Source organism: Xiphophorus hellerii, chromosome 11 (assembly GCF_003331165.1).
Source record: "Xiphophorus hellerii strain 12219 chromosome 11, Xiphophorus_hellerii-4.1, whole genome shotgun sequence".
Classification (NCBI taxonomy): Eukaryota; Metazoa; Chordata; class Actinopteri; order Cyprinodontiformes; family Poeciliidae; genus Xiphophorus; species Xiphophorus hellerii.
This window is the reverse complement of record NC_045682.1, coordinates 27,763,002-27,790,076: the sequence shown is the minus strand read 5'-3', so window position 1 is coordinate 27,790,076 and position 27,075 is coordinate 27,763,002. Positions and strand designations below refer to the sequence as shown.

Here is a 27,075-nt window from a genome sequence, read left to right as displayed (position 1 = left end):
CGTGTTTATTATAAATGTTGAGATAAAAGCATCAACAAATAAACAACAAATTCAGTTTGAATAAACAGAAATCAATGATTCAAAATATTGCCTTCTTTTGATTGCTTGGATCAAAAATGTGTAAAAGTGAAAACTGATTTTTCAAAAATAATGTGCAACATTAAATGGTTGCAATATTAAATTTATAGGAACTGTAAATTATTTTGTAAATATTTCTTTTTCTGATTAGATTTAGTTTTCAGCTCCAACATGTCCAAAGTTCTGCTTTCTGAGGTCAAATTCAGCTGCAGAAACAATTTTAAAGATTATTTTAAACTTAACATTCAAGGGTTTCAAAACATAAATAATAATAATAAAAACACCAACTGTCAGTTTAACATTTTATTCATAGTCCAAATTAATATCAGTAGACTCCGAGAAATAAAAGTTAATTGTTCCTTTTTTAAACATTCTTTTAAACAAAAATATAACAACTATTTACAATCACTTGTAAAAAATACATAAAAAGCGAACAAGCTAAATTCATGTTTGTCTTTCTAAAAGACATAAGTTACAACATCTATAGGTGTGAGCAGAAAAGCCAACGTTTAGCCACAGACCGAGTTAATACCTGTACAAGATTGTGCAGCTCACTCTCCACATTTAAGCTTATTGTGCATTTCTGCTGTAATGCCAGAAGACGTTTCCACAAACACACACAAAAACACACACCCACATCTCTCTTATTGCGTTCCAGGAAACAAAGAAACAGACAAAGGGCTAAATGATACTCTGAGGTGAGGGAATTGTTGTTTTTCTCGTTCTATTTTCAAAGAAACACAATCATGTGTTCAGATTGCTTTTTTAGAGAGCAAACAATAAAGCTGGGGCTTATGATGACAAAACAAACACTAATTAGCATTTTTGAGTTCTAAGAATGTGTGGATTAAAATGAACAAAGGAGAAAAAAAACAGAAAAAAACTTGTTTTTTACAATTTTTACTGAAGTAAAAATCAAGAAATTAACTTTTCAGCTCAAAGATTCAATAATATTCTAGAGACGCAAAGAGAAAATGGTTGTTTGATCAATTTAAACTTGAACAAGCTTAAACTGTTCAAAATGTAGGCCATTCCTGAATGAATGAAGCTTAAAGGAAGCATCAGAATGGAGCTTTTTAAAAGGAACTCACTGCAGGAGAGCGAGAGAGAGCAGGACTTCAATAAGAAAGCACATTGCAAAAACACTAAATCTTACCAAGTAATTTTAGTCTGTTTTTTTTAGTGCAAATAGCTTAAGAAAAAACTAACCCATAAGTAACCTTTCAGCAAGTTATACTATTATTTTGAGTCAATAATTCCTCCATATTATTTCACTTATGATATGGGAAAAATGTCTGTTATCAGTGAATTTATCTCCTAAAGGAACTAGAACATTTTCATCAATATTAAGTATTTTTTCACTTAAAACAAGCTCTTCTATTTTCCTGAAAAGTTACTTGTAAGTGAGTTTTGTCTTATTTCATATTTCCACTAGAAACGAGACTAAAATACTTAGAAAGAGTTTGTGTTTTTGCAGTGCAGGTACAAGAAGACCAGAGTTGCTTTCTTTATTCGTTTGAACTTTAATCCTCCCTGTAATGGAACAAGCTGGATTTGGAAATCGAGACGTAAAGATTCACATGTTTCCGCAAAGCTAGTTCACTTATTTATTGTTTTATTTTAGAATATTATCAATACTTTGTTTAACAAAGACTGTTTTCATTATTTCTTTCTTTCAAAAGAAATCTGAAAAACTTTGCACAAAATTCTGTAATTTCTTTAACACTGATTTCAGGTTGAGAATACAAGTAAAGCAGTTGTGCAAAACGTCAAAGTGACATTAAAGACAAAATACCAAGAGGTGAGGGCCAAAATAAAAGCTTTCAGGCAAGCAGAGAGAGCAGGCAGGTAGAAAGTTTTATGTTTAGCTGAATGTGGAATTAGAGCGAGGATTCTTCGCTTCAGTTCAGACATATTGGCAACAAAAAGCTCCTTTCAGCGTCGGGAGTTTGCATCAACTCGCCTCGTGTCACCAAGGCAGGAGCCTTCAAAGCAGAACTGCAACTACAGAAGTTTTGTGTTGGAAATAATGTGAGAGCAGCGGAGCACCGAGCGACTCAAATAAAAAAGAAAACCTGTTCTGATCCCAAACACACACACACACACACGCCCCCGCCCGCCAGCCCGCGCACACACACACACACACACACACACACCCACACACACACACACACTCTGCTACATCCTCCCAAAACTCAGCAGCAATTACACTCAAAGATCCAAAGTTTCAGCAAACAGCATCAAAACGGGGAGAACGGGTCAAAAAAATGACAAGAACCAAAACTAATTCCTTTAGACTCCAAAACTTTCAACAAAAATATTCAAAAATATCCTCTCTGCACATTTATACAGACTCAGTTTACATTAAATTATGGTAAAGGAACAGCAAAAATATATATGTACAAATTTATATATCTGCTGTGAGTATCCATATATACTTATATATATTAGCAGTGATCATTTCAAGTCTTCTTGTGGCAAAAGCAAATTACAGGAAGCAAACAGAACAGAGACGGAGGGAGGGAACGAGAAAAAGAGATTCCAGTTAAAAACTCAAAAAAATGATTTCTGTACAAATCTGCTCCTGCTTTCAAAACAAATCTTCCAGCGTTTTCTTTAAATATTTTACAAAATACACATATTGTGGAAGATGTAAGCTAGGGTTCAGTTGTAAATTTGTTTATAATGCAGCATTATGTTTTGCTGACGCAGCATTATTTTGTAGCTCTTCTCACCCAGACGAGGTGCAACAAAGAAGCTCGTAACTCCAGACAACCAGTAAACACTGCAAACAAAACACACACGCCTCCACGTAAACACTGTCCTTTTGGCCTGGTGTGTGTGTGTGTGTGTTAATTTATTGTTTTATTACAGCGGCTGCAATAAATTGAGGGTTTTTTACTCTGCGGGAGGCAGCGAGGCATTTGTTCATCAGCTCATTAAAACCGAGTTATAATCCAGGTTTTATAGAACCAGCAGGAAGCAGCGACACAACGAGGAGGCGAAAGTGACGCAAAGTTCCAGAACGGGACGGACGGTAAGTGCTACGCAGACATCAGAGATTTTCTCTTTTTCCACCTTTTGAAAAATATTCATCAGTGCCTTTTAGGTTTTAACGATTAGAAAACTATGGATTTTTTTTCTTTTGCGTTCCCTCACAATAATTTACTGGTCAGCATAATTGAATACTGAACGTCTTTCTGCTATTACAAGGTTTCTGTTCATTAATATCTCGTTTTTGAGATATCTGAAGTTCTATATCTTTTTATTTAGGATAAAAATCCACCATCAACAGCCGAGTAAAATACAAAAGATCTCTTTCCATTTCTGGAAACTATTTCTGTCTATATCTATTATTTCAAAGACACCTGACAGTTTTGATTGATTTTTTTGTGTTTGTAGTCCGAAATGTTACGAGTCATTTCCATGTGCAGGAACATCTAAGATACAAACAAATGTAAACATGCAGTTAATAAATCGATTTTCAATCAGATTTATGCACCAAATAGTTCAGAATGTATAAACACGTTTTCTTTAAATGTGCATCTGTGCAATTTTAAATAGGGGCTGTATGTAAAACAGAGCAGACTGTTTTTGCTAACTTATTGCGAGGGAACGCAAAAAAAAAGAAAAATCTTAAAACACTTAAAACTCTCTGAATCATTTGTTTTGAGAGCTGTGGATCTTCATAATTTACATTCAAGTTAAAAAGAATGAAACCAAGGAGTTCACATTTGCAAGCTCAGAAATCCAGCCGATTAAAGCAAAACGTCAAGTTAAAGCAAAGACGACAAAACGTGCAGCGGAGTGAGCCTGGAGAGCGAATGGAGGTACGGCGGTCCGGTTTTCCAGCGAGGCATAAATGTCGTCTCTCTGTCCTTCTGTTGCTAAAAGTCTGTCTCCTGCGATGCCATCGCCTCTTCCAGCTTTGTTCAGAAGTTCTCATTTTTAAAAAAGTCTCTAAAATCTCTGATTTGTGAAACGGGTCCATGAAAGTCCAGAGGTGTAGAGGTCACATGATGACCCCAGGCTGATGAGTTCACACCGCCGACACCTGTTCATCTGGAACAGAGAAGATGGGACAACATTTCACTTTTTTTAGTGCAAATCTAAAACAAAGAAGCAAACAGACAAAATCATCAACTAAATATGAAAAATACAGGAATACTTTAAATTAGTTTGGATAAACATAAATGTTTCGGCATGTGGGCCAAAAGAACCCGACCTAAAAACAAAGTGGACCGATATTTACAACGATCTGATGTTTGTGTTTTCTGCATTTTTTATTTTTTGAAGTGTTGTTTTTATTTTTATTGTTGAAAGGGATTTTTACGACTACAGTATGTGATAAGGCCACTGTAGACTGAAAAAAGGAGAAAATTTCCTCCAAATTTCCTTCCTCCTCAGAAATGTTCTCATTAAAAACAGAAATTTTCTCTCGGAAATATTCTAGAAAAATTTTCATTTGAAAATCAGAATTTTTTTCTGTAGAAAATGTTCGATATTAATCTAAAATTTAAATTTTTTTCTAACAAATTTCCTTGTAATTTTCTGAGATTGCTCTCAAAAGTTCTGAGGTTTTTGGCAGAAATGTAAAACTTTTTTTCCTCTACAGTGGTTCTAATTTGCAGTAGTAAATTTTGCTAATTATCAGTTTCTTTTGGGCTCAATTGAATTTATTTCCAGTAATAATAACAGGATTTTGGTCACTTTTACTCATAGTTTCAGTTGTATATGGTTTTAATTTCCTTTTTATTTGTTGCTTTTGGTGAATGTGTGAAGTGTTCTTTACAAAATTGCATTAATTATTATGCCAATATTACTTGGAAATGGTTTCAAATCAACAAAATTATCATTTATTGCATTAAACAATAATGCAATAATGTTTGACGTTTCATTATACTTTACTTTTACATTTGGAGAAGTGAATTGGTCCTCAGTTGTTGGTTCCACTCAAATTTAAATGAATAAAAATGGAAGAACAAGAGATGACGGTTTCTGGTTGTCGGAGGAAAGCGAAGCAGGACTGTGACGTACCGTCCTCGCTGTCAGCCAGGTCCTGCGCTGGGGGGACGGCGCTGGGCGGTCTGGACTGGCCCTGAATGGGGCTGGCCGTTCGGAGGTGAAGCCTCCGCGCCTCGACCAGCCCGGGGCTCTGCAGGAGCTTGCTCCTCTGCAGGGCCACGCTGTAGTCAGGAGGCCTGAGGTGAGGAGGTCGGGGGGCGGGAGACCCCGGCCCGCCGGCTACTCCGTCTGCGACCCCGAGGTCGCCCAGAGCCAGACCCTGGTAGCCTGGAGGGGTGGGAGGGGGAGCTCGGTAACGCTCGTCCTTAGTGGGGGACGTGACACAGTACACTGGATGGATGTGAAGGTGGAAATAAAAGGAAGATGGAGGAAAAGAAGGATGTGATGTACAGAAAACAAAAGGGGGAAAAAATGGAAAAATTAAATAAACTTCATGAACACAACATGCAAAACATGGAAAATTAAAGGTGCAGTATTATGTTTCCCAGCGCGATCGAGTAACTACGTTAACTTTAGTTATAAAAATGCTACATGAATCAAATATGATATTTGTGAAATTAAAATAGGGCCTCTGTCTCTTTAAAAACTCCTGGTCTTTGTGAGACTCCGCCTTCAGGAAGTCGACACAACACGGCTCCTCTGTGAACCAGCAGCTCCACCAGGCGTTTGCTAATTGCTGCTGGCTAGTCTGAAGGAGCTGAGTGCCCAGAAGTTTGGAAACTGCAGCTCTGAGGAGGAGCTTCGCCTCGAAGGCGGGGCTAAGTCCACCCAGGCGTTCTGAACAGCTGATTGGTTGTCATGGAGACTAAAGGATTTCTCAAACATTCATGGTAGAATCAAAGCAACACTCCAGGTTTGTTTTTGTTGAAGTAAAAACATTTTAACATGATGAAAAAAATAATACTGCCCTTTAACAGAAAAACATATAACTAATAAGATGGATGACGGCAGTGCAAAAACAAATCCCTAAACTGAAACGGGTGATGGTGTGTTTGTAGATTTAATTAGAAAAAAATTAAATCAGCCTACTGGCTAATATATATACATATATTTAATTTTCTTATATAAATAAATCTTTTCTGCTTGTTGTGTTTTGATTTTCCTCCTGGACAGACGGACACGCATGCAGGAGAGGAGGTGAGCGTGAGCGCCACTCGGCTCCCTCACCTATCAGGCCCTTCTCTGTGCTCGACGTCACCGTTTTGTACGAGGCGTCTGCGCTTTGCCCTCCTTCCTCGTTGGCCGGCGAGGAAGGAAACTCCGAGGCGTTTCGCCGCTTTATCGTTCCGTAATTCCCCTCGTAGTTGTCCGACAGGGAGCCCGACGACGTCCGGCTCTCCCGCGCCGCGACGCTCAGATCTGAGCTGGAGTCTCTGGTGTGGCGCCCGGCGGCGGCGTCGCCGGCCCACGAGGGCCCGGCGGCGTCCGCCTCAGCCGTCGTCCGGCCCAGCGCCGGGAGTTTGAAGCCGCTCAGGTGCGTGTGGGGGAGGGATAGTGGGTGGCCGTGGATGCCGTGGTCCCAGGGCCGGCAGGACGAGGCGGGGAGGATTTGGAAGGATTCGTGAGAGTTGGAGGAACAGGAAGTCCAGCTGCCGCGGCCGCTGTCCACCACCGAGTCCAGAGACAGGGAGGCGTGGTCCGGAGTCAGCTCCTCCGTGGAGAGGGAGGAGGTGAAAGGTCGCGCTGCATGTCCTCCTCGAGCCACGACTGAAGAGCTGATAGACAGGAGGAGAAGAAGAGATGAAATGTTTCACTTTCTGTTTCCTCTTCATGTCACAATACATTTTTTAATACCTTGATAATAATATCAAGGTCTTAATATTCCACATTTACAAATTGTTAAGATTGAAAAAAGCTCATTGTTTTTCTGCTAATCTCAAAAATTACATTTAAGTGACTCATTTAAATGAATTTGATCAAACTGGGAGTTCTGGTTACCAGTTGATAAAAGACGCACATCGCCCTCTGTTGACGAAGGAATAAAGGCTGAAGGATAAAACATAATTTACTAAAGAGACAGCTGACCAAACAGAAATCTGTCCTACATGATAAATAACGCAGGAAAAGATTCCTCTCAACGATCCTTTTCCAGACCGGCTGTTTGATTCACTGACTGTATTTTACAGGACAAACCAGACAGTCAATGAAACCGAGCCGGATTTCATAAAACGATGCTCCAAAGCAAGGCTGCCAGGGTAATATAATATCAGAGAAGTAGATATTTCAGTTTTCTCTTTATGAGACAGAATGGCCTGATTATGGACAGACAATAAAGAAGGTGTAGACAATAAAGAAGCGGCATTGTTTACTCAGCCAGATTAAAAAGCCGACACTTTGTCCTGGATAAAAGCAGAAGAGAGAAGAGCAGTAAAACACAGGGATGCTAATAAACAGGTGTTATTTTTTTATCACTTCCAGTTCTTGGAGTTTTTAATGAGGATGGGTGTAAATGGAAGCAGCTGGGGGAAGAAAACAGGGAGTGGCGAATGGCAGCAGATGGTCAATAGGTGGATGTTTTGTGCAAAGGTTTGAGGTGAATAAAGAAGAAGAGTCAAAAAGTTGAGTTTAGTTAAAAGTAATTTAAAACAGCAGACAGTATTCACATCCCTTGATCTTTTCTACATTTTTTAAAAGTTATATCTGCTAACGTCAACGCCTTTTATTGCAATTTTATTTGAATAACCAGGAAAATCCAGCCTTGCTTTCTATGATATCCCTAATAAGAGATAAGCAACAGATGTTTTCTTCTTTTCTGAGCCCTTTATTGGGCTGGAGAGAAAACTGCATACATCTGTGGCTAACCGAAGCTACAAGCTAACCCTAACCCTAAGCTACAGTACGGTGGTGGGGGGATCATGCTATGGGAATGTTTTTCTTGAATAAGAACAAAGTTTAAATGGATGGCGGTAAATACAAGACAATTGTGGAAGAAAACCTGGCAACCAGGATAACAACCTTAAATATACAGAAAGAGCTCCAATGCTGTGATCTCAATAAAAAATACCAATGCTAGAATGGTCCAGTCAAAGCCCAGATGTAAAGAAAAAACATAATAAAAAAATATAGGGGAAAAAATATGATTATTGTTGCTCAGACACTTTAATCTATTTTGTAAAAACAGAAAAGAGCAAAGTTACAAACTAACATAAATAAATATACAAGCTGTTTTATGTAAAATCATCACCAAACTTTCTGCTGTAACATGGAAAAATGTCAAAAGGTTCAAAGGATATAAAACGCAGCATTTGATTCTTAAAAGGTTTATAACAATATAAAAATCCATTTTTCTATTAAATGTCCTGTTTTCTGGATGAGGTTTAAACCCTGACGGGATTCCTCTAAAATCTAAATCCCATTCATCTCATTATGGTTTCCTCTCTACAGGCGCTCCTTTCAACCTCAGATAATTAAGCAGACAGATTAGATCAAATGAACTGAACTAGAGCCAATTACCTTGTGCTGGGCTGGCTGTAATCAGCAGTTAAGTGTGCATTTAACGCCGCTGTGCCCTCAGCGACCACAGCAGCCGTGGCGGCCGTAGCATTAGCAGCGACGGTGGCAGCGGTACCGGAACCGGCCCGGTTACAGCGGTCGTCCGGTCCGGAGGCCTGCGCCGAGTCCACAGAGCAGATACTGGAGCGGGACGAGATCTCGCTGTGACTGGAGTCCGACAGGTTGTCCGATCTGGCAGAAGGGAGGAGGGGGCAACCTGAAGACGGAGGACAGTCTGGATGAAACGACTGGAAGCGAATCAAAAACCGTGAATGATGTTTGTTCTGTACACTACCTGCAGTTCGACCAAACCTCCATTCATCCACTTAAAACTAACTAACTGTCATTTAAAATGATTGTGAAACAAGTTTGAACTCATAGTTTCAACATTTTATCACAAGAACCTGCAGAACTCAGTGACACGTAAATGAACAGATTGCTGGTCACATACAAACCTGAGACGAATCTCGTTTTGTTCAAGTTTGTTTCTAAAACAACAGTCTGTTTAGTGGTGAATGTTTTTCGGTTCATGGCAAAATTAATGGTTCAACATTAACCGAAGAAGAAACGACAAACTGGCTGGAGATCAGAAACACTGAAAAACTCAAATAGACAATCTTTTCTGGTGAGTGAATGAACCACAGACGGCAAAAACACTAAATCTTTTGTTTTTGACTGGTCTAATTTAGTTTTTGTCTAGTTTCTAGCACAAATATCTAAGTACACTCAAAATAAAAAAAAACTAACTCACAAGTAAGTTTTCAGCATGAAATAGAAGCTTGTTTTAAGTCAGTAATTCCTAAATATTGATGAAAAAATTCTAGTTACTTTGGCAGATTATTGAACTTAAAACAAGACATCAATGTTAAAAGTTAAAAAATCTGCCAATGTAACTTCCTGAAACTCACTGAAACGTCTTATTTCTGGAGTACCAAGATATCTGCACTAAAAACTAAACAAAAATACTTGGTAAGATTTTGTGTTTTTGCAGTGTGGAATCGTTTTCCATCTCTCGTTACTGAATCACTCATTCTGTCTGCTACATCATTTTTATGAAACACTTGGAGGCATCCTGTGACACTAATCTCCTGGCGCTATCTGTCTGTCTGTCTGTCTGCGGATCAGATGGTTTTCCTCCTGCTGTGTCGGTCTCGGCACAGCCAGAGGAACGGGTTGGGGCTGACCGATCTCCTGACTCTCTGTTCTGTCTGTCCTTCAGCCTCCTGATGAGCTGCGGATGACAAAGTCTCTCCAGAAGCTTCCTCGCTCTTTGGCAGCGGCCTCTCTCTGGACTGACTCCTCTCTCTCAGCACCCTGAAAGGAGACAACAGTCTCGCCCTGATGGGTGTCCTGACACCAGCGTGGGGAGGAGGAGGAGACCCGCGGTGAACCGTGGGGTCCTCCCTCTGCGTCTCTGGGGTTTCTGATCTCCTGGGTAACACCTGCCCTGCCTCTGCCTCCGGTTTCCTCTGCTGCCTGGATCTTCCTCTCCTCGGTTCTTCCTGACCTGCCTCTGCCTCGTCCTCACTCTGTCCCTCTCTGTTCCTGCTGCTCTCTCGGCTATGCTGACTGGTCATCTGCAGGATCCTCTTGTGGAGAAGGGCCCCACCTATGCCGTAGCTGCGCAGACTGATGGTGCCCGTCTTTGTGCTGGCGTCGCTGGTCAGCGACGACGAGGATCCCGATAAGTTCATCTGGCTGGAGTTCTGCGATTTTGCGGCGCCGCCTAGTGGCAGAAGAAATCAAAGCAACGGAAAGGAGAACGTGAAAAAAAATCCTGAACCCTGAACTAAAAATACTTGGTAAGATTTTGTGTTTTTGCAGTGTGATCCTGTAAATAACACCTGTTATGAACATGAAGGAGTCTTCATAAATATATACAACTGTTGTCATGACATGACAAATAATAGCACTTTTAATGCAAAGTTGCACTAAAAGTCCATTAAAAGTATCTACTTTGCAATAAAAGTGTCATTACTTACCAAATACTTAATGACAAAAGATGTATATATTTATGAAGACTCCTTCGTGTTCATGACAAGTATTATGTCATGCTTGTCATGTCAGTGTTTAAATGAAGTGTAACCAAAGTTTTCCAGAGTCATTGGAGAAATGTTGCGTACCTTTGCGTGGCGAGCCCTGAGGCGACACTGTGGGGCTGGAGTGGAGCGACGACACCGTGGAAACGGTGTCATCAGACGGTCTCTTGGCGCTCCACTCATCTGACGAGTTCGCTGAAGGTTTCTTCACCACCTGCGGAGAATTTGAATCTAACGGAAAGAAAAAATAAGATCACAGAGACAAAAATGTATGAAGCAAGAAGAATCGGTGAAGTTTGGCGGAGGACTCACTGGGGGTGCCGATGTCCTTGGTGGCGCTCTTCTTCCTCAGAGGGTTCAGAGGCACCTGGACCTGCAGGACTTGTGACACCCTGTTCTGAGTTTTCCCTGAAGGTAACGTCGCCCTGAGGGACACCGGAGACATGTCCGACTTGTTTGCCCGCCTCTCGCTCAGGTTTTTGCCCACTGAAAACAAAGACAGTTAATGAGAAATGTACATTTACAAACTCTGTCACACACTGCAACCAGTTTCTGGAGCAAAGATCTTAAAACAAGACAAAACGTACAATTAACATTTCAGAAAGATACAGGAGATAATCTTAAATTAATGATTCCTTAATACTGGTGAAAAGGTTCTAGTTCCATTGGCAGATTATTTCACTAATGATAAGATATTTTCCCCAAGTATGTTATTATTTTCATATGACTGTCTAGAAACTGTATTTTTAATCCATAACTTTCTGTTTCTCTGGGGTATTTATATGATGCGACACAACCAACATTTCTTTATCCACAGAAATAATTCAGCGACTTGAACTGCGGTAAACAAAAACATATTTATGTTTATCTGGTTTAGAGATGAATTTTTAGACCTTTTTACCAGCTGCATCATTAGATGCAGATTGTGTTTGTCATGTTATTGTTGCAGGATATGAGGAAACACGCTAGGTGGCAGCATGAGCGAATATTACAAAACTAAGCAATGGTCAATGAAAACATATTTAATTTTCTGAGAAACAGTCGAGCTTTAAGTTCACACTAATTCATCTTGAGATACAAACAACTTTTCTTCTTTAACTTTCAGTTTACTGAGACAAAACACAAAACTTCAGACCAGAATAAGAAACAAAAATAAAAGCAGAAATATATATTTTTTGTCTTTTCCGTTTACATGCATCTCTAAAATAGAGAGAGTGGACAAAACATGTTTAAGAAAAAAAAAATATATGTGTGTATATTCTGACAAAAATGTATAAGAAAAAGTAAAAAACAAAAAATATATTTTTTACCACAATGCATATAAAATACATTATTTAAAATCAATTAAAAATAATTAATTTATTATTTTTAATTAATAAAAAATATTTTTTACAATTATTTAAAAACATTTTTTTTCATTAATTAGAAATTAATAATAAATTTATACTTTTTATCTCATAAATTTTTAGTGAATTAAAAAGGAATTATTATTAATTATGTCAGTTTTGATCCTCCACAGTTTATACCAATAATGTAGAAACGTTTAGCTTAAATCTAATTCAGTCTGACTCCTGTTTAACTCACATGTGTTGTAAGACGGTTCACACTGCAGGGACATGATTTGGTGTTTGTCCTCATCCGTCTCCACCGTCAGGTTCGACAGGTACTGCTTCACCTTCCGGGCCATCTGAGCGTCTTCGTAAAGCTTTTTGGCGTTCAGGAGGGAGCTGCGGCGCACGCGCTTCTTATGGGCTCCACCCTGAACGTCCAGGATGTTGGAGTTGGTGCTGCCTTGACTCAAAGACCTGATAGAGGAGATGGAGGGAAAGAAAATGAATGGAAAAAGATTTAAATTGGAGAGGATTCAGAGGATAAAGAAAGTGAAGAAAGAGAGAGGCGGAAAAGAAAGAGGCAAAATAATAAAATTACTCTGAGTTTAAACAGAAAAACACTTCAGTAAGATCTGAAAATCTGTTTTGTAGCACAGCAGTTTAAAATGGGACCATGCAACTGGGGAGGGACAGCGCCCCCTTATGCGCCATGCTAACAGTGCAGAACAGCGGGACATTCTGTCCGATGGAGGCAAAAAGGGTTAGGAAACACAAGATGCAGATGTGGAGATGCAAACACAAACCAGAGTCAAATAGTATTTGCAAATGCTTGAAACAGTTTATTTTACTTTCCATTTTTACCAACAGCTGGCAGAGAAACTGGTTTGGTGACTAATTTGCTGATGTGGAGATGAGAAACATCAAGATTCTTGGAGTATTTTCCACTTTTTCTTTCGGACTTAAGGACTAAGGGTTTCTATCTAACAAGCTTCATTTTGGGCAAAATCAAAAAGCTTCAAATTGTGAAAATGATAGAAAATTACTTACTCACAAATAAAGTCTAAAAAGTGTGCCACATATTTGTATTAAACCTAATACTGGACAATAAATCAGTAACAATATCAATCAATATCAGTAGATAATACGCTTGATCAAATACTCAATAAGCAACTAGCAACTCACTCACTCTTTGGTTACCTAGCAACAAGGTAACCAAGCAACAGTTACCTAGCAACAGTCTGTTGAGTAACTTGCGCAGCAGCAGTTTCAGGTTTATAAGGTTCCTTATAACTGCTTAAAAATAAAAAATGAGAAAAGTCTGAATAACAGAGGAAAGGTCATGCCACCAGACTGGCATCATTTCAGATATTCAAACCAAAAAAATAATCAATAATTATTGATATGAGTTTAATTCCAGCAGCACATCTTCTAGGGAACCTCTCCAGAAGTTTTGGACGTCTAGAGACTAAAAATTTTGTCCACTTTTTTTTGTAGAAATTGCTAAAGCTCAGTCAGATTGAATGGAAAACATCAGTGAACATCAATTTTAGTTCATTTTAAAACAAGAAGTATGGAAGATAAGAGAAATTCATGAAAAGAAATTTATAAACCATTTTTGGAGATTTTAGTTTTTTGTCTATCAAATTAAATTCAAATAAAATGCAATGAATTTTATGACTCTAATATGAACAAAAACTTTGAATAAGCCTGTAAGGTCAAACTTCAGGACAAGATTTTCAGAATAAAATACTAACCTAACGTCTGACATCTTAAACAAACGGCACATTTCAGGGTTTGCAATGATGTGAGGAAGACTTTGGTGGATATGACTGCATTAGAATATGCAACCAGTTATGCATCATAACACATTTAAAAAGCACCATTACAAGCTACTATCTGACTTCAGAGTCTATGAACATGGCAGATAATTAATGGGTGATCAATGGATTCAGTGGATGAGCACTGCAAATGCAAATGGGGAGGTTAATCACACAGACACACAGAAAAAGGGACACATGCAGAGTTTTATGCAGGGTGGACAAAATTTCAGCCGGTCCAGACTGGAACTGGATTAAAAAGTGGAAACCGGACCACAACTTACCCTAAACTCTTCCACCTCTTCTTCCTGCAAGCAAGAGGCGTGAAGATTGAAGCGTGACTTAAAGACAAGTTTAACGATTTGGGGAGGAGTGGAAGAGGAGACGAGACTTATGTAGACTTCATGCCAGCACAACAAACAGGAAATGACCGGAGATGGGAGGACACCACATGTGGGACATTCTCCCCTCATCAACCCAAAAAGTGTGTTTTAATGTTTTAATTTATAGAATTTATTGACAGAACTTCCTGAACGTGTAGTAAGAGGGGAGTGTCTGCAGGGGGCAGTCATGCACCGCACCAGTGACAGACGCACAACAAACTGAGTGATACCAGCTACACGCAGCAGCTGTCATCAATTCCACCTCCACTTCCAATCTGCATGATATTCCAGTTAACAACTGCAACCCAAACATGACCAGGACAGGAAGCGAAGGGAATTGATTGGACGAGACGCTGAGCGTGCGCCTGATCCCACAGCTGAGGGATCCAGGTTGGCTGGAGGATGTATGGTAGCCGTGCTTCCCTTTTTGCCAACATTTTTTTTGTTTTTAGGATTCAGAAGTAAACCTAACATCTACCTTCACACTTCAACATTCTGAGGATTTTTCCTCCAGTCTGATAGTAAACAGGAGGAAGAGCCGGTTTAAAAAATAAACAAGCTGAAACCTGCAGGATGTAACTTTTTCACTATGTTGTGACAGTATATGAGTCTGGAAAAACGGAACTCCTATTATTTCTCTAAGTGCTAACTCGTAACAACCAATCAGAGCCAGGAGGCGGGTCTTAGCGCCATCAATCAATCCTCTCCCTCCTCCTCTTGCTCTATGCTACACTGCAGCTAACACAAAGGTATTATTTTTTCATAAATTGGGCTAAATATAGCAAGTGTTTTGAAGAAAATGACTCAAATCCTGATCTTATTACTGAAAATAAATTTATTCAAGAGAAACTCAAAACTAGATGTCTTTTTAATATTATGGCCATTGTTGAGAAAAGAAAAACGTAGTACATTTATGCCAAAAAACTTTGAGTAATCACAGAAATTTTCTACAAATATTTTTTCTACAAAATACCTCAAAAAATTCTGAATTAGATTTTTTTTATTGAAAAGTCAAATATTTTCTAAAAAATGTTGAAAATGAAAAGAAAGTCAAATTATTTTTGAAAAGTTTGAAAAAACAATGTTTGAAAAATTTTCTAGAAAATTTTCACATTTTCTACAAACTTTCTGAATTTTTGGTGGAAATGTTCTCCTTTTTTAAAATCTGCAATAGCCCCAAAACACAGTCATAAAAATCCGTTTCAAATTTTGGCTTGACAAAAAATATCGAGCGACTTTAATTACTTGATTTTGGTTTGTTATTTTTCTTTTGGCCTGCAATTTTTTTAAGTCTACAATTTTGGCCCATGTGACGGCAGACAAACAGTTTTCCATAACGATAAGTTGTTTCTCGATTATTAGCATATTTGGCAATCCATGTATGAGGTTGATTGACAGCGCTAAGACCCGCCCCCTTGCTGTGATTGGTTGTTTTTGGTGCATTTCTTCAGACAGCAATAGTAGATCAGGGAGGAAAAGGATCTTTTCACAGATTATATAAAACATCTTATTTATAAAAGTTACATAAAGCAGCTTTGAAGGAATCTCTAGATTTTCAATAAAACCCGCAATTTGGCTGATTATTTTTGCAAGTTAACAACAGATTGAATAAAATCTGACTCACCTAAATCGCTCTTAAGATCTGAAAACTGGCCCCAACAACAACATTGAAGCTAAATAGAAAGAAGTAACAGCAGGATGATGAATAAATGGTAACTAACCTCTGTCTGAACATGAGCGCGGGGTCCATGTTGGCCGAGGTCATCCGCACCACATGTCTGATCTCCTTCGCAATCATCCTCAGCTTCTCAAAGTTCACAAGGCCGTCAACGTTGGAGTCGTTGCCTGGGAGGAAACAGGTGAACGTACACACACACACACACACACACACACACACACACACACACACACACACAATCACCCCGACAAGCAAACCAATTTAACTCGCAGTGAGCTGTCAGCGTTTTATGAAACATTCATATTCTGGGATTCTTGAAACATAAAAGAAAAGAGAGAATTTCTAGTCATTGTTCCAGGAGGTTTCTGTTTTTAACACTTGTTTTTGGAAGGCAGTATTTACTTTTGAAACTTTCACAATTAAGGAAACTTTCTGTTTTAGCAGAAAATGCCAGACAGTGAAGTTTTTCTAACCTGACTTTGACCTGGTAGCTTACAAATGTCCGATGGGGAAGCAGAAGCAGGTTCATTGTAGCCTAAGTTTGACTTTATGCTGAACAGGTAATGGAGCAAAATGACTATTAAACCTAGTTTTGTGTATTTAGAACTAACTCTGTACAACTTCCTATTTTAATAGTATAAACACAAAATAAACCTTATATTTGCACCAATGTGCACGATGGAAACTGTCCTGGCTCTTCTGCACAGTGGGTGGAAAATCCAGAAATTTTACTCAAGTGAGAGTACAGACACTTCATAATGAAATTAATCAAATAAATGTAAAATACTCCGAAAAGTCAATTTTTTCAAAAAGGTTTCTCAAGTAAATGTAACTGAGTAAATGTAAGTATTTACTACCAAACTCCGGCTAATACCTACAGCCAATCGGCACCGAGGAAAACGATTGCTGATCCTGAATTAGCTGCTTTGCAAACTCCAGCCAATCTGTGCATTGGCAAATTTTACGGTAATGTTGATACAAACTTTTCAGGTTTTTTTCCCAATCATAATTATAGATCACTTTATGTTGGCCTATCATCTGGTTTAAACAAAATAAAGTTTGTGTTTTTAATGTGAACCTTCAACAGATCTCTGTTTTAGCTAAATCAGACAGAAACTTCAGCAAGTTTTCCTACCTTCATGCAGGAAGGTGAGGTCCTTCTTGACCACAGGAAACAGCGGGATGATGGGCGGCTGCATGCTTTGGCTACTCAGCACGTTGCGGTACTTGGCCATGTTCCTGGACGGGTCGAAGACGTCCTGCAGGTCCTCAAAGAGCTTCTCATACTTACTGGGCAATTTCTCCCATGAGCTTCGCAGCCGAGCCACCGGTGCCAAGTTCAGCCCGCTGTGCAGGAGAGAGGGAAGAGGTGCAGGCAGGGCGGAGGGATGGAGGCAGGAAGGAGGAGGAAAATGAGGGAACGGTGAGGTGCTGACAAAGGTAATATGTGTTCTTCTTTCTCTTACTTTTCTCTCTGCTTTGTATGAAAACTTGTGTTTTGTATGACAATATATATGAAGCCACAAAAACTTTTCAACGCTTATTTCATCTTGGGTGTTGTGTATTTTTCTTAAGTTAGTTAGTAAAGTGAGTCACTTCTACCAGGCAGTTAGTTCACAATCACAAAAGAAACACACAAGGAAACTGAATTACTGTGAATTGTAATTATCTCAATAAAAAGATTTTAAAAAAGCAGTTCGCTAAGAATCCAAAGCGGAAAATATAATTCTGCTGCAATAATGCAAAACTACGTATCTTCTGGTGTACTCTTCTTTTAATATGGGTGTTTTTATTGTCCTTTCTAAATTTTAAATACTGCTAAATTATTAGATATTGGTCCAGTTAAGCATTTTTGGTTTAAATCTGAATTGTGGTATCCTTCCTATAAGAAATTAATTCACAAAAATACTTCAGCATGTTCTGTGTGGGGCTGAAGGTGTTCGGATCCATACTTTGTTTTTATGGAAGATAAATCTGAACACTGTGTTTATAAGAAGGAATATAGATTCTGAAAATGTTTGCTTGATATCTAATTTCATGTGATAAACATTCCTACAATCCAAATGCATTTTATTCTGTAATATTGGAAAGTGAGGGTGAAACTTTAGGTAAAATCCAGTGTGGTTTATATTTCAGACTGCAACAGAGTCGGTAGGAGAACGTTGTGTTTCCTGTTCACAGTGGCAGATGTGCCCCTGTCGCCGGGCAGGTTAAGCATCAGAGAGCCATATGTACCCAGAGGTCCTGCTGTGAGCAGCAGCGTAAGGGGACATGGAGGTCAGACTCCTCTGCTCCCGGGTTTCTCACCACCGTGAACAAAGGATCATTACGCTCAGCTGCTGCAAGCTCAGATTGTTACTAACACAGTTTAACACCTAAAATATATATCTGAGACATAATCCTGATTCTCCTGATACATTATTGAAACATTCAGTAATCAGAAAGTTAAGTAAATTAGATGTTTTGACTCCAGAACATTGTAAGCTATTCTGGACTTTTATAGTGATTTCGTGGCTTATTTCCAGTATTTGTGAAGCTTTGATCTGATTCAGATTTCTAAGTCAGTGTCAGTATTTATTTCTAGCCTGGACTTTGTGACTTTATTGTAGAAGAATAGGTGACGTCACACTGTGTGTGTGAGGGTGGAGATTATTGTATCTTCCATTAGAAATGATCAAGTTTACCTGGCTAACATTTTTTTATAATTATTCCAGCCTTCCTGTTATCGACTGAAGTTAGCTTTGATGAGAAGCTAACTTCAGTCCCACCATAGGAAAAGATTATGTCCTATGTGAGACGGCTTGTTTTCATACCCAGAAAAGTTTGGGATGAAACAACCAAAGCAGCCAAGTTTACAGTTGATCAGCTTCTTTCACTGTTTTGCTTCCTCCATCTTGCTTTTTAAACACTGAAAATATCTAACTTTGAGTCTTCTTCCCACTTTAACAACTTCCACACTGAAGAGTGTTGTGGTCTTTTCCGTAGCACGTGGACCAGATGTTTCCCAGGTCTCATTAGGCCTAACTGTTGTGGCTGGTGAGTGGACAGGCTGAACTCACCTGATGATGGCGAACATAGAGTTGAAGTTCTTGCACTCTCTGCAGTGCAGAGCGATCTTGATGAAGTGCTTGATGGTCTTCATCCTCTTCAGGGTGTTTGGCTCTTTCAGGATCTCAGTTGCCACCCAGAAGGTCTCCTGGTTTATCACCTCCTCAAACTGTTTCAGGTTTGTACACCCAGCAGACGAGTCCAACTTGAACAAGTCCTCCACATACCTAGCAACAGAGACAAAACAATGTGTGTGATCCAACAATTTCTACATTTTGCCATATATTTGGTACTTTAAACTTCTTTATTTTTTGGCAGTCACATAAAGTATTATAGGTATATAAATCATAAACTGCCTACTCTGTGGACTCGATGTTTCTGAAGAGTTCAAAGTCTCTCATTGACAGCTGGGCGGCGACCTCCATGGTGCTGAGCTGCAGCAGGGAGATCTGACTCTCCCTGAGGAGATCCTGAGCGTCGTCATCTGAACACAACGTCTCCGTCTCCATGTTGTTCTTCAGGTAGTATCTGTAGGGAAACACCAATGAGACAGTGAGGTAGGATTATTTACCTTAAAATACTCTCCAAATCCGTCTTTCTTCGCCCTTTTTCAAGCTGCATAACGTTTCATCGTTTGAGTCTTTTCAGGGACTTAAAGTACATAGAAGAATATTTTCTCATTGAATCTTAACATCATACATTAGCGCAGTGGTTCCCAAAGATTTTCTTTTGGGCCCCCCTATGGATTACAATAAAATCCCCCCCAAAAAGAAAAAAGAAATCAACTGGGCACACATCGTTCAACCAGACATAAACCTATACACATATTTTGTTTTCAAACTCCACTGAAGTTTATTTCACACTTCAGGTTGCAACCAAACACACTACAAACCATCTTTACAGTGAAACACTTTTGTGTAACTGTTTTTTTTCCCCATTCATCCATACTGCTTCCCCCGACCCCCTGCAACTTGGGAACCACTGCAATAGTGGAAATATCACAAAATTCCTTAAAAATATTTCTAAATTAGCATCCCAAAATATGTGGTTTTGATTGCAAAAAACTACAAAAACAATAATAAAATCCAGGAGGAACTGGTGTTTATTAATATTTTAACAGTTAAATGGGTTTTATCAATACAACTGGCCCTTTAAGAACATTCAGACATTTGATCAAATGAAACCGAGTTTGACTCTCCTGATCTACAGCCTTCACCAGGAGGACATCTCTTCCATCTATATGCTGCTGTGTTTATAATTCTAAACCGTCGTACTTTCCCTCTAATGGAGCCGTAATGCAGGCATCCTGGAACGCAGACCCTCTGAGGATTCAAGGCCTGGAGTGGGCTCTCTCCAGCAGTAAAGTGTTGGCACAGACTTGAGACTAAATTGCACGATAATGCTGACAGAGAAGCTGGAAAGCAGAGCAACAGGTTGTGTTGTGACTGAGCTAAATTCGCTCATAAAACACAAGATGTGAAACAAGGTCAACAGAAGAAGAGAGAGCAACATTTAGCTTGGTGGCCACAAGCTACAGTGTTTGAAAAGCCTTAAAACATCAGATTTTACTGCAGCAGCGTTTTCTTACAAACAGGGAAGTAAGCCCACAGCATCACAGATACTCTACTGTACTTTTCAGAGAGCATAAGGTGTTTCTCTACTCATTCATCTTGAAAAGTATGTTGGCAAAATGCTCCGTCTTAGTTGTAACTTGCTGAATCTCAGTAGCGATTAATATATTTCCATTATTTGACCTTTAGATGGCATCTGACGGTTGCCATGGAGATTTATAAACCCAGCATGCCGCTCCTTGATGCCGTTTTCTATCAGTTTTTCACTTCCCTTTGTGGTAATTAGCCAAATATGGCTTCTCACCAACTGGGTAACTTGTATTAATAAAAAATTCCTAAAAATCTTGATAAACTGAAAAGGAAAAAAATGAAATATTTTTAACAGAAAGAAAAAGTAGTTAAATTATAGGTTGGATTATTTCAAATATTTCCATGTAAGATTATGGTATTGATGTAAATTTGCTGATTTAATGCGCTGTAACTGATAGGTAGAGGAGATATTCGGCCAAGTACAGAAAAAGAAAGACTTGATCAATGAAGAAAAAACAAAGAAGAGTTTGATAAGAAAGGATGAGGACAGCAGACGAGACTAAATTAAAGATAAACAGAATCAGGATAATCTTTGAGAAATACCCAGTGGAAACATTCAGTGTGTGTGCGTGTGAGCATAGCATCCTCTCACTTCATTTCCATGTAGGTTGACAGGGTGAAGAAGGCCTGCTATTGGCTCAGCCTGCCACTCCCTGAGCTGCTGTCAATCACCAGCAGCAGAGCGCTGCAGTCTGAAGGACGACGATACAAAGACGTAGAGACACAGTGCTCCCAAACGTTTCTGCTAAACGGGAACTTCTTCTGCTGGTGGCTGTGAATGCACACACTGCTGACGCTACAAAACGCATCAACAAACACCACCAAAGCCTCTGTATTAACCATAAATGCTCCCCATTCTTCATATGCAAAACTGAAGCTCTCTCAAAAACGCGTAATGTGTATTTTTTAATTTGCACAGCTTTAGATATGCTCAGTTGTGCAAAAGAAGTGTCTTAATTGTATCAGGAATGTTTGTATGAGGCTGTATGAATAATTCCATACATGCCATGCTGCCTGCAGAGGCCTCCGCCCTGACAGAGGATGAAAAATTCATGCTAGCCTTGTTGGGAGGGGACCGACGAGGGACCCTCACGACAGGAGGGGGGAGGAGAGACGGGGAAAACTGTGAAAAAGTAATGGAGGAGGCAGCATCTGCTGCTCCACTTCAATTTTTCTGCTGGGTTTCAGACGGAAAGGACGCAAGAAGAAGAAATCTGACTTTCAGTGAGCTGAAAAAGGTCTGACTTACTAAAAAAAACAGAGAAATTTGTGATTATGACAATAGAAAAGGTTTTATTTTAATATTATGGATGTAAAGTTTGTAAAAATGTGTTTTTTATTCTTCATGTTCATGTTGTTCAGTGCAGAAGTTGTTTATTGGTATATTAACTTCTGTTACGCTGCTCTTGACAGTTGGTGGTTACCATAGCAACCAGTAACTAGCTCCTCCCCCTTTTTTCTGTTGCCGTCTGTAACTGTGTATCCGGATCAGCTCTGTTTTCTTTACAAGTATTACATAAACATACATGGTGTTTCATGAGTAATGTTACAATGTCTTGTATATTTTGTTAACTTATTATTAATGTTTTATTAATTTTAATTATGTTTAATTTTTTAACTGTCGCTAACTGCTCATTGGGAGATAATGTTTTGTAGTTTGTTTAGGGTTATTTATTGAATTTTATTTCCTCTTTTGTTAGAATAAATACAGTGAACATAAGTGTGTGTTGTGTAGTCAACCTGAGACGAACAAAGAAGAGTTACATTTGTTTTATTTCTTACAGATTGTGTTTCAGTTCAACAGATGAAGTCCTGAGTAGTTTGTATTCATGTTGTGCAGCCAAAAAAATGTTAAGTGAATGAAATAAATCACCCGGTGTCCTCAGGAAGAGGACTGAGAGCCCCTCCTCAGGAAGGATTTAATCTGTCCCACATAGAGGGACATGATCTGCTTCCTAACACAGCTAATCTCATGCAGACTGTGTGAAGTCTGGAGCCACAGTGTGAAAGATACGGATGATACTTTGGTCAAGACAAGACCTTTAAATGTAAGATTACACAGGGCTGTTTAAACGTCTGCTATTTCAGCCAACCTAGAAATAATCTGTCAAGAAAAAGGAAGAAAAAGCTGTTGACTGTTAATGTTTTATGTCATACATCTGTTTCTGGTTGTTGATGAAAGCTTTCTAAAGACTGCAGTCTGTAATCTGAAAGTCTGTGGTTTGCTTCCAGCTCCTTCCTTTTTTTCACTGTGGATTAAGATTTAAGTCATTTTCTCAGACCGATTTGTCTCCACGTCCGTTAAAGCTGCAGAATGTAACTTTAATAAAAAATATTTTTTCACATATTTGTTGAAACTGTCACAGTATGTTAAGAGACAATCTGTGAAAAAAAATGTACTCCTCTACTTTCTCCTAGTGCTCCCAGTTCTAACTAGGAACAACCAATCAGAGCCAGGAGGCGGGTCTTGTCAGTCTTGTGATGCTGTTCCTCCTCCTTACTTGATCAGTGCTACGCTGCATCTAGTATAGCCCGTTGTGAAAGCTCAAGCTAGTTAGCACAGAATAAACAAAGTTATTTACAAAGAAAATAAATTTAAATCTGAAGCAAACAAAAGAACAGCATCATTCAATAATTTACTATTAACATTAAGTTCTGTTGAGAATAAATAATTATTTGATCTCTTTCAGTTAGTTGCTAAGCTAAAGCTAGAGGAAAGGACATGCTAGGAAAAGGCCTGGAAGCCTAGCTTACAGGATGCTAGGAGCTAGGTCCCGCCCTCTTTGGGGCGTAGCTCAGAGAGGGTAACAAAGGGAATGGGAAACTCTTGTGGGACGGCATTTTGACTGTTAGCTCTTAGAGGCAGCATGTCAGAATGGACCTGCTGTGTTTTGGTATTAATTAATGGAATTCATGAATTCAACTCACTGACTTCTGTAACCTCGTACACCAAGAACTCAGCATGGAGAACGGATCGTTCTCCTCAGTTCCTTCTAAATTAATATGCCATAAAGCAGTAATATTTGATAACTTTTTAAAATAGCAACATTGATAATATCAGTAACAACAGCATTTATTTCTCATATTGATAAGCAGTGATGACCATCTTCTGAAATAACATTTTCAACTGTTTGGACATTGCTTGATTTCCATGCTTAAATCACTCCTATGTAAAAAAAAAAAAGTATTTTTATAAAGATCTTATCCTGCAACTTCACTTATTAGCCTATTTCTGGCTTATGAAGAAGCACAAATGCTCCAAAGTCCAGCATGTTAGCTTTGGGAAACAAACCCCAACAGCAGCTTAAAATGACTGTTTGCTCACCTGCCGTTCAGCTGAATCCGATCGGCCAGTTTGGAGAGCTGGTCGGGAAGCCGGCGCTGCTTGATGACCCCCTCTGGGCTGACGGACACCTCGCACAGGGAGTAGGTTTCCGGCGCCGCCAGGAGGCCGAACTCGTTGACAGTGTGGGTGACGACGTCCTTGGCTGTTGTGTCCTTGCTGATGATGATGTAGCAGCTCTGCTGGTCGGCCTTGAACACACGGATAACCTGGTCTGGAATGTCTGCAGAGACGGAAGAAAGGATGAAAATTATTGAGTGAAGCTCCAACAATTATTTGCAAACCCTCGAAGTTGTGTTATAAATGTAGATTTAACTTAAACCCAAGTCTGTCTCTTTCCTCTCTTTCTGTCAAAACTGGATAAAAAGTCTTCAGGTGTTTTGGTCTCAACCGGTCTTTTTTTAGGGATCATTTTATCTACATCATTTTGGTGAGCATTCTCATTCCTAACCATTTAAAGTCTTTTTTTCTTTATTCCATGTTAAATAAGTTAGCTATCATGTTAAGTAATTTGATTTATTTAATTAGCTTTAAACATTGATTTTATAGATTTATTTGAACTTTTCTTGTTGTGATTTTTTAAATAATAGTTGTGTTTGGGATGATTATTTGTTGTTCTTGTTTCTTTTCACTGGCAGTGGATTCGACCCACAGCATTATGCTACCACCACCATGCCTTGCTGCTGGTACTTTGACCTCGTTTCCTCCAAACTTACTTCTTGTCATCAGCAGCTAAAAAGGTGAATCTTTTTATCCTCTGAAAATGAAAACTTCATAATTCATTTTATTTGTTGTTTTGTTTATTTATTTTGGATATTTAAAATGTCTTCCAGGTCCAGTGTTAAATGTTTATTGATCTTTGAGGATGCACTGTTATGCCACTACTATTATATTACTTGAAAATTGTCTCAAACAACAATATTATCGTTTATTGCAATAATTTCTGGGACAACTTATTGCCCAGTAAAATTTGTTATTGTGACAGTCCTAGTTAAAACGGCAGCAAAACATAAAAGTCAGATTCAAGAGCTCTTAATTTGAAATAAACAGGCTTTACCTTTTGGTAAAAAAGGGAATAAAACAGTAATACTGTCAATCAAAACCTATAAAGCTTAACTGTTAGCATGGCTACCAAATACTTACAGACCAGTGTGTGTTTTAAATAATAGAAATGTTTTGTATTATTGAGAATGCTAAGGTCCATTACTTAGAGCCAGATAAAGACATGGCTGCAGAGGCTTAGTGTTTAGATGACAAAACCTTTATTACCATCATTACAGCAGCAGCACATGAGTACAAACAAGCTGCCGAAGGCAAAACCAATAACAATACAGTTGGAGTAAAAGCAGATAATCAATAATCCTGCTTGTTTGGGGGGCTGTAAAATTGATCTTTTAGTTTCTCCTGTTTATTTTCCAAGAACAGATAAAGATGATGTTTCTCTTTTATTTTAGGCTTCCTTTTATTTAATTGTTTATGCAGCATTTTAACACTCCAATCAGAATATAGTGTCATGATAACAAATTGTCCCAGACTTATTGTGATAAATGATAATATTGTTGTTTTGATACCATTTTCAAGTAATAAAATGGTAACAATAAAGAAAGAGCACATTCTCAGAGATCCATAACCTTTAAACTCTAATGAACTGGAAGACATTTTAATTGAAAAACAGAAAAAACAAATAAAACAAATGTAAACAAAACTGCCCTTCAAAAAAAGGCTAGTTGAGACCAAAACACCAAACTGAAGATTTTTATCATCCAGTTTTTGGTATAAAGAGAGAAAAGCGAAAAGCAATAAATCATGCAAAGAGAAATTATTGAGTTTGTTTTGAGGTAATGTCCAGCTACATAAATGTTATAACACTGAAATGTTGTAGCAATCAACCAATATAAAAATGTACTTAATTCTATGCTAAGCTAAGCAGATGCTCTGTCTACACTGATAAAAATTCACTCAATCTCAGCAGAGAGTTGAGCTCACTTTCTGACTGATTCATCCAATAATTATTTGAGCAGCTGGATATTTTATCGGTTGTGTATAAAAACAACCTTAAACAAGGTGGAGACGTCATGTTGATGCTCTGATGAAGCTGCACAGCTAACACTGAACACTAAAACAGAGGGTGCATCATAAAACAAACTGCATAAACGAGTCAGGACGCAATATTTCAATATATAAAATATATTTTTTGATACATCAACATAGGCCACAGGTTAGCTCGTGTGAAAGCAGCTTGAATTATCTTTTCTCTGACTTCAAATGTTCATAATTGTAATTTATTTCAAGGGATGGCTCATTTATGTTTTCTTTGTGTAGCTGAATAATTCAGAAGCAATTAATCAGTTTTAACCTCCAGTTCACTTTCATGGATTGTTCAGGGGAAATAGGACATATTGATATTTTGACATTGGCCCTTTTTCTTGCAGATAAATGGCCACTTTGCAGACCATAACCTCATTAATATCAATAACATAATATTTACTGTTTGTGACAGACGAATGGCACTGAGTATTTTGCAGCAGTTGGAAATAACTGCATGTGAGCTGCATGTGCTCACAGCCAGCAGAGTGCAGGTTGTGTGGAAGCTAAATGCTTTGTCTCATTAGCTGTGATGACTTGTGATTAAAGTGTGAAAAGCTCTCAGATAAAAATCCACCTATTATATCTTGTGAAAAGGAGGAGGGATAATTACATTTAATCCACTGCTGCACACTTGACCTGAATGCAGGAAGACAGTTGTTGCTCTCACATCCAGTTAATCAACAAATCTACTGGAGAATCAGTTCAGTTCAACAACAGAGACTTTTGGAAATGGATTTGTTATGGTGGTTCTTACAGGATCACCTGGCATCTTCGTTCGTTGCCATTTTTTCTCCCCACTGTTTTTTAGAGCAACAAATAATTTCTATTTGCATAATTTATTGTTTTTCTTGTTTCTCTCTTTTTAAACAGAATTCTTTTTTCATCAATGGTGGACAATGGATATTATGTTCTTATGGCGTTCTCATTCAAGCATTTTACAGTTATTTCATGTTAAAGAAGTTAAATATTGTAAGTATCTTGATTTATTTAATTAGCTTTAAATATTAGTTTTAATCATTTATCTGAACTATTCTGTTTGTGATTTTCTTCAATAGTTGTGTTTAGGATTATTTGTTGGAGCATCCACTTTCT

At 38.5% G+C, this 27,075-nt stretch overlaps 1 protein-coding gene across 18 annotated transcripts in view; it reads right to left on the bottom strand.

Moving 5' to 3' along the window:
- Positions 1–366: 366 nt before the first annotated feature.
- The window catches only part of rapgef6 (Rap guanine nucleotide exchange factor (GEF) 6), a 132,267-nt gene continuing 105,558 nt past the window's right edge, over positions 367–27,075 (bottom strand). For 13 of the 18 annotated variants that reach the window (XM_032575529.1, XM_032575538.1, XM_032575539.1 and 10 more), the window contains 14 exons: positions 23,878–24,118; positions 19,252–19,419; positions 18,903–19,118; positions 16,979–17,190; positions 15,887–16,010; positions 14,067–14,090; positions 12,219–12,439; positions 10,947–11,120; positions 10,719–10,865; positions 10,205–10,321; positions 8,557–8,812; positions 6,271–6,818; positions 5,116–5,433; positions 367–4,140 (listed from right to left, as the gene is read on the bottom strand). In XM_032575529.1, the coding sequence (XP_032431420.1) occupies positions 4,118–4,140; positions 5,116–5,433; positions 6,271–6,818; positions 8,557–8,812; positions 10,205–10,321; positions 10,719–10,865; positions 10,947–11,120; positions 12,219–12,439; positions 14,067–14,090; positions 15,887–16,010; positions 16,979–17,190; positions 18,903–19,118; positions 19,252–19,419; positions 23,878–24,118 (2,789 nt within the window). In that variant the 3' untranslated portion in view covers positions 367–4,117. Of the gene's footprint in view, positions 4,141–5,115; positions 5,434–6,270; positions 6,819–8,556; positions 8,813–10,204; positions 10,322–10,718; positions 10,866–10,946; positions 11,121–12,218; positions 12,440–14,066; positions 14,091–15,886; positions 16,011–16,978; positions 17,191–18,902; positions 19,119–19,251; positions 19,420–23,873; positions 24,119–27,075 lie in introns of those variants that run through there. The other 5 variants (XM_032575540.1, XM_032575543.1, XM_032575536.1 and 2 more) reach the window with 3 other exon arrangements.